Genomic DNA, 7,504 nt, shown 5'->3' with positions numbered 1-7,504 from the left:
CCGGGACCAAGTCCAGGTGGGAGACAAAGAGATTTGCAAGATACATACGGATCTGAATGTTGCAGACCCGTTGACTAAGCCTCTTCCACGAGCAAAACATGATTAGCACCAAGGCTCCATGGGTGTTAGAATCATTATTATGTAATCTAGATTATTGACTCTAGTACAAGTGGGAGACTAAAGGAAATATGCCCTAGAGGCAATAATAAAGTTACTATTTATTTCCTCATATCATGATAAACGTTTATTATTCATGCCAGAATTGTATTACCCGAAAACATAATACATGTGTGAATATATAGACAAACATAGTGTCACTAGTATGCCTCTACTTGACTAGCTCGTGAATCAAAGATGGTTAAGTTTCCTGACCATAGACATGAGTTGTCATTTGATTAACGGGATCACATCATTAGGAGAATGATGTGATTGACTTGACCCATTCCGCTAGCTTAGCACTTGATCATTTAGTATGTTGCTATTGCTTTCTTCATGACTTATACATGTTCATGTGACTATGAGATTATGTAACTCCCGCTTACCGGAGGAACACTTTGTGTGCTACCAAACGTCACAACGTAACTGGGTGATTATAAAGGTGCTCTACAGGTGTCTCCAAAGGTACTTGTTGAGTTGACGTATTTCGAGATTAGGACTTGTCACTCCGATTGTCGGAGAGGTATCTCTGGGCCCTCTCGGTAATGCACATCACTATAAGCCTTGCAAGCAATGTAGCTATTGAGTTAGTTAAGGGATGATGCATTATGTAACGAGTAAAGAGACTTGCCGGTAACGAGATTGAACTAGGTATTGAGATACCGATGATCGAATCTCGGGCAAGTAACATACCGATGACAAAGGGAACAACGTATGTTGTTATGCGGTTTGACCGATAAAGATCTTCGTAGAATATGTAGGAGCCAATATGAGCATCCACGTTCCGCTATTGGTTATTGACCGGAGACGAGTCTCGGTCATGTCTACATAGTTCTCGAACCCGTAGGGTCCGCACGCTTAAAGTTAGATGACGGTTATATTATGAGTTTATGTGTTTTGATGTACCGAAGGTTGTTCGGAGTCCCGAATGTGATCACGTACATGATGAGGAGTCTCTAAATGGTCGAGACATAAAGATCGATATATTGGACGACTATATTTGGACACCGGAATGGTTCTGGGTGAGATTGGGACAATACAGGAGCTCCGGGAGGTTATCGGAACCCCCCGGGAGGTATATGGGCCTTAATGGGCTTTAGTGGAAAGGAGGGGAAAGGAGCAAGGGAGGGGGCGCCCCTCTCCCCAGCCAAATCCGAATTGGGAGCCCCCCCCCTTTCCTTCCTCCCTCCTTCCTCTTCCTTCCCTCTCCTTCTCCAGATAGGAAAAGGAGGAGTCCTACACCCGATGGGAGTAGGACTCCCCCCTTGGGCGCGCCTCCTCCCCTTGGCCGGCCCCCTCCTCCACTCCTTTATATACGGGGGAGGGGGGCACCCCATAGACACAACAATTGATCCTTGAGATCTCTTAGCCGTGTGCGGTGCCCCCCTTCACCATAGTTCACCTCGACAATATCGTTGCGGTGCTTAGGCGAAGCCCTGCGTCGGTAGAACATCATCATCGTCACCATGCCATCATGCTGACGGAACTCTCCCTCAAAGCTTGGCTGGATCGGAGTTCGAGGGACGTCATTGAGCTGAACGTGTGCAGAACTCGGAGGTGCCGTGCGTTCGGTACTTGATCGGTCGGATCGTGAAGACGTACGACTACATCAACCGCGTTGTCCTAACGCTTCCGCTTTCGGTCTATAAGGGTACGTGGACACACTCTCCCCTCTCATTGCTATGCATCACCATGATCTTGCGTGTGCGTAGGAAATTTTTTGAAATTACTACGTTCCCCAACACTCCTCCCGTCACTTCTTCGTCACTGCGAGTAAGAAGACGGGCGCGGCGGCGCTGGCAGTGGTCTCTAGCGATGGGAGGGGTGTATCCGACAGTGGAGGAGCGGCACCGACCGAACAGCAGCGCGCCGGCGGTCAAGGGCTTCTGGGTATTTGGATTGCTCGAGGTTATCCACAAGGGGAGCGCCTGATTGCGTTTTTCCTTTAGATATAGGGGTATGTATGTTAATATGTTGCCAAATCAGCTCCTTACATTCCGGCCCCACTTGTCAGAAAGTGATTAAACGGGCTAAATCACCTGATCAGTGCTTTTTGCAAAAAAAAAATACTGAATACGCCGTGATTTTTGCAAATAATTAGGGACCAGGTGGTTTACTGCAGAAGAAGCCCGAAATGTGATGGTTTTATGCAATTAACTCGTGTCAAGTGTGTACTGGGTGATTGTGTGTATCTTGTGTGTGTGTCACGCCGTCGCGTGCGTGCATGTGTTCTTATATAAAAGAGTGTCGCACTGATACATGATACAAAGAAGAGAATAAACAAAAATGCCAAATGGAGACCGAGCTCTATAGAGGCCTTTATTTGAAAATTTTAAAATTCAAACTTTTCAGTTTTGAAAAATTTGAAAATAAATACACATATACCTAGATACATAATGTATATGTGTGCAAAATTTCATGTCGAAATACATTATAATGTGAGCTACACAAAAAAGACAAATCTGGGGCTTTTTAGCATATTTACTATTCATCTTTAAAGTCCATGATTTTGTTCTTTTTGTGCAGCTCGCGGTTCAAAGTATTTCATCCTGAATTTTTTCACACATACACTTTACATCCTTGCATACATGTGTATTTATTTTCAGAATTTTTTGAAACTGAAATTTATTAATTTTGATTTTTTCAAAATAAAGGGCTCCATGGAGCTCGGTCTCCAAAATGCCCTACTCAAGAATAAACCCCTTGTCCTTTCCTCCATCACTGACAGGTGGGACCCGCGTGAGGAGGAGAGAGAACTTTTTTATCGCATAGCATGTTTGACCAGTCAACTCAGATAAATACAAAGCTATACGGCTGCCAGTGACCGTATAATCACCTCAACTTGTACATGATGACAGTATTGAGTATTGACCCAGTTCTTATGTACATTTACCAAAGTGAGCTCATGGGCGCAAGTTCAAGTACCGTGGATGAATTTTACTCATTTCATATAGAAGATGGGAAGAGGCAACAAATGCAGAGTGACACGGTTTATGACGGTAACTAAAGAAAAAGTAAGAAGGGACGACGGCACCAGCACCAACATGGAGCATTTTGTGCTTTCTCTTGCGTATTTCCCTATGTAAAAGGGTATCTGTAATGGTTGGGATAAAATCTGCAAGAATATTCTAATAAAAGCTATTCTAACAAAAATATAGCCAAGGGTGAAGTGGGTCCATCCGCATCCTTCAGATCCATGTCATCCTGAGACAGTGAGACTAACACCACACCCAAGTGCGTGCTCCTTAATTTAAGTTAAGTTTCTTCAGTTCCTTATATCTGGAATTTCTTCGCTTTCCTGTTGATATGAAAAATCAAAAGAATTGTTGTTGACTCCTTAAAATGCCTTTGATGGAGGCTCTTCACCTCTCAGCATCTTACTACAGAGTTAAAACGACCAAGTTGCATGCATGATCCTCACAAGCATGCTTCAGTATGCCTTCTATATTTTGCCAATTCACCAAGAAGATCACTAATGCGCGTAAAACTTATCTCTGATTATCTGCAACTCTCTCAATGCATCTCCAATTTGAATGCGTTCAGTTGGCGTCTCCTTGGAGCATGAAATTCCAACCTGCAGAATCGAGACGATGCAACTAATTCTCATGTCTTCACTGCTGTGATACCCCCCTTCTGTCCCTTTGCCATTACTTTCTGCTTTTAATAGGTCTTGGTCAATGACAGTAGCCGCTTGGTCTGGCAGTGCCATTTGTACGTGCTTATGAAGGCTAAGCACTTCTCCGAATTCAGAACTTGTGGGTCTTTTACCGGTGAACATCTCGAGCAGCAGTATACCGTAGCTGTAGACATCACCATGGACTGAAGCTTCATTGCCAAGTCCATATTCTGAAATTAACAAACTTGGCAAATTTAATAAGTGCTTCCTTGGATGGAGAGTAAAATGTGAAAAATCAAATGCAACAATACTACTCCCTCCGTCCGGAAATACTCGTCGGAGGAATGGATGTATCTAGATGTATTTTAGTTTTAGATGCATTCATTTTTATGCATTTCTTCGACAAGTATTTCCGGACGGAGGAAGTACAATAGTTGAGAGTAGAATTATGCTCGCCTGGAGCCACATAACCAATTGTTCCTCTTATTGCGGTCCGACTACTAGTTGGTGTCTCTGACTTGTCATTATGTCCGTCATGTAGGAACCTTGCAAGCCCAAAATCACCGACATGAGCAACCATGTCGTTGTCGAGGATAATATTGCTTGGCTTGAGGTTGCAGTGAACAATTGGAAACGGCTTCTGATGATGTAAATAGTCAAGCGCAGAAGCCACGTGGATGGCTATCTGAAGTCTTTCAATGACATCTAGCATCTTGGGTTCATCATCTTCCTCGATATGCTTGTGTAGCCACTGGTCTAGATTTCCATTTGGCAGAAACTCAAACACAAGAGCCTTGAAGTCGCCACCTTGGGAGTTAATACTTGAGCACACTGTTATAACCTTCACAAGGTTACGGTGGCGAATACATCTCAAAGCCTCACATTCCGCATCGAAACTTCGGGATGCGCCAGCATGCTGCAGGTTCAGTACCTTCACTGCCACCACCACTTGTTGGCCAGAGATTTCCATTCTTCCCTTGTACACTGCACCAAAGCTGCCAACCCCGATGAGGTTCTCGGATGTGAAACCATCTGTTGCCTTGGCCAATTCAGCATAAGAAACTCTGATGTATTTGTCATTGGGGAGAGTTATCTGTGGCTTTGCTCTTCTAAGCCTGCCTCTTTTACATAACACAAACATTGCGGATAGTATGACCAACAGAATTCCGGCGCCTGCTGCAATAATCATGAGAAGCTTTGAAGATATTCTCCTTTTAGTGGGACTGGAGCACATTTTCAACTTGAGTTGAGGGATCCCACCACATAGAGCATTGTTTCCCATGACTGAGGTTGCAGTTGCATTGAGGAATATTCCGTCTTCCGGAACTTCACCTTCAAAATCATTGGAAGAGAGATTCAAACTAGCAAGACCTTTCATGGTTCCGAGGAACTCAGGAATGCTCCCAGATAAATTATTCCGAGAAAGATCAAGCACTAGGAGGCCCCGTAACTGTCCTAGTGACAGCGGAATTGTCCCGTCGAGATGGTTCCCAGATAAATTGAGGTACTGTAAGCTTCGACACTCCCCAATATTTGTAGGAATCTTTCCTGAGATCATATTGTCAGAGAGGTCAAGTTCACCTAGATTCCTGAGATTTCCCACTTCTGAAGGCAAAGTCCCAGTCAGTGAATTGTGTGCAAGATACATGGTACTCGACAAGCTTGAGATGAGGAAAAGCTCCTTAGGCGTTGGGCCGGAAAGATTGTTGTAAGAAAGATCCAGCTGCTCTAAAGGACAGTTGCTGAGAGCAGAAGGGATGGCTCCACTGAGCGCATTAGTACTAAGCAGAAGGGTTGTAAGCTTTGTAAGATTTCCAAGAGCCACAGGGATGGATCCTGACAAGTTGTTATTTGACAGAGACAACCGATTCAACTTCGTAAGCTTGCCGAGAGATGCTGGGATGGTGCCCTGGAGAAGATTATTTTCCATGTGAAGTTCATCCAGGTTGATGAAGTTCCCTACCGATTCAGTTATCGTCCCTGCTATGCTGTTGGATGCAATGCCAAGAAACTCCATCTGTGTCGACAAATTGCCGATTGATTTCGGTAGCACGCCTTGGAGCTTGTTGTCACTAACATCCACCAATATCATATTGCTGCAGTTGGTCAGACTGGCCAGGAAGCCCCATTCAGCATCGTTGGTTGCTTCAAGCTGATTCCCCGCAAAGTTCACCACAGAGAGCATCTCTTGGCGAGCCCCCAGGCACTGCGGGATCGTTCCTGACAGGAAGTTGTTTACTGTCTGAACCATCTGGAGCATGGAGGCATTGCACAAGGACGGCGGGATCACGCCATGAAACTGGTTATCAGACACAAGAAAGGACTGGAGACTCGTCATCGTGTCGCCCATGTCAAGCGGAAAGCCCCCGGTGAGGTTGTTGTGCTGGATGTTGAGCATCTCAAGGGAGGAGAGGTTGAAAACTGAGAGTGGCAGAGGGCCTTCTAGCTCATTGTTGTTTAGGTAAAGCTCAGCGAGGGCATGGAGGTTCCCAATGGCGTCCGGGATCTTGCCGACAAGCTTGTTCTCCGCGAACGAAACGGCTTCAAGCAACCCAAGGTTCCCTATAGACTCCGGGATGCGCCCCACAAAGCCGTTGCTCTGGAGGTTTAAGGATGCCAGCGACGAGAGGTTGCCTAGCCAAGAAGGGATGGTTCCTCCAAGGCTGTTGTCTTCCAAATGGAGCGTGCTGAGGGATGACAGGCCCTGTAATGAGGAGGGTATGCTCCCCGACAGCCGGTTCGAGAAGGCGGTGAGAGCGGTCAGCGCCGACAGGTTCCCCAGCGAGGCGGGGATGGAGCCTGACAGCTGGTTGGACGCGAGGCCGAGGCCGACGAGGCTGGCGAGGCTGCCGACCTGCCATGGGATATCCCCTGTCAGGTTGTTGAACTCCAGGACCAGCAGCTTGAGGTTGACGAGGCCGCCGATGCCGGAAGGGATGCCTCCTGTGAGCCTGTTCTGGCCGAGGTTGAGCACCTCGAGGCTCCGAAGCGAGCCGAACAGCTCCGGCGGGATGTGCCCCTGCAGCTTGTTGGTGTGGAGCAGGACGGTCTTGAGCCGCCTGCAGCGGGAGAGCGACGGCGGGAGGCGGCCCCCGATGGCGTTGTCGCTGAGGTTGAGGTGGTTGAGCTCGCGCAGGCGGCCGAGCTCCGGCGGCAGCGCGCCCTGGAGGCGGTTGCCGGGGAGGTGGAGCCGCCTCAGGTGCGTGAGGTTGGCCAGCGCCGGGGTGAGCGTGCCGAGGAGGCCGAGCCCGGGGAGGTCCAGCGCGACGACCCGGCCGCGGCGGCGGCCCCTCGTGCCGCAGGACACGCCGCGCCACTGGCACGGCGCTGGCGCGGACCCGTTGTGGGCGCTGCTCGTCCATGACGCCAGGGCCCGTGACGGGTCGCCCCGCACGAGCGACCTGAAGGAGAGCAGCGCGTTGTAATCCGCGACGCTGGCAGCAGCGGCAGCGGGCTCCGGTGCGCCGGGCAGCGCGTGAGTGGCGACGGAGCACGCGAGGAAGAAGACGGCGACGAGAAGGAGGGGCAGTGCTGCAATTGCCATTGCCGCCCCAGCCGACGGTGCTGTGGCAAGCAAAGCGATTGTGGAGTGTGGACTGGATGCGGCAGAGAGCATACGTACGTGCGGGAGAGGTATATTTATAATAGAGAGGGATTTGGCTCGGGTGAGTGTTGCGTATAAACAAACTGTAGCCACCGGTGGCGACGCGTCGTCGTCGTCGTTTGGCAACG

General features: G+C 48.4%; 1 protein-coding gene across 1 annotated transcript; it reads right to left on the bottom strand.

The window, feature by feature from the left end:
* Window positions 1–3,085: 3,085 nt before the first annotated feature.
* Window positions 3,086–7,316, bottom strand: LOC119321104 (receptor kinase-like protein Xa21). The gene is made up of 2 exons (XM_037594936.1): window positions 4,229–7,316; window positions 3,086–4,002 (listed from the first exon to the last, which is right to left on the bottom strand). The coding sequence occupies exons 1-2, from the start codon at window positions 7,314–7,316 to the stop codon at window positions 3,629–3,631; spliced, it is 3,462 nt and encodes a 1,153-aa protein (XP_037450833.1). The 3' UTR covers window positions 3,086–3,628.
* Between the last annotated feature and the right edge of the window lie 188 nt (window positions 7,317–7,504).

This window comes from Triticum dicoccoides, chromosome 6B, assembly GCF_002162155.2.
Source record: "Triticum dicoccoides isolate Atlit2015 ecotype Zavitan chromosome 6B, WEW_v2.0, whole genome shotgun sequence".
NCBI classification, from domain to species: Eukaryota; Viridiplantae; Streptophyta; class Magnoliopsida; order Poales; family Poaceae; genus Triticum; species Triticum dicoccoides.
This window is presented reverse-complemented; position numbering and strand designations above follow the sequence as displayed.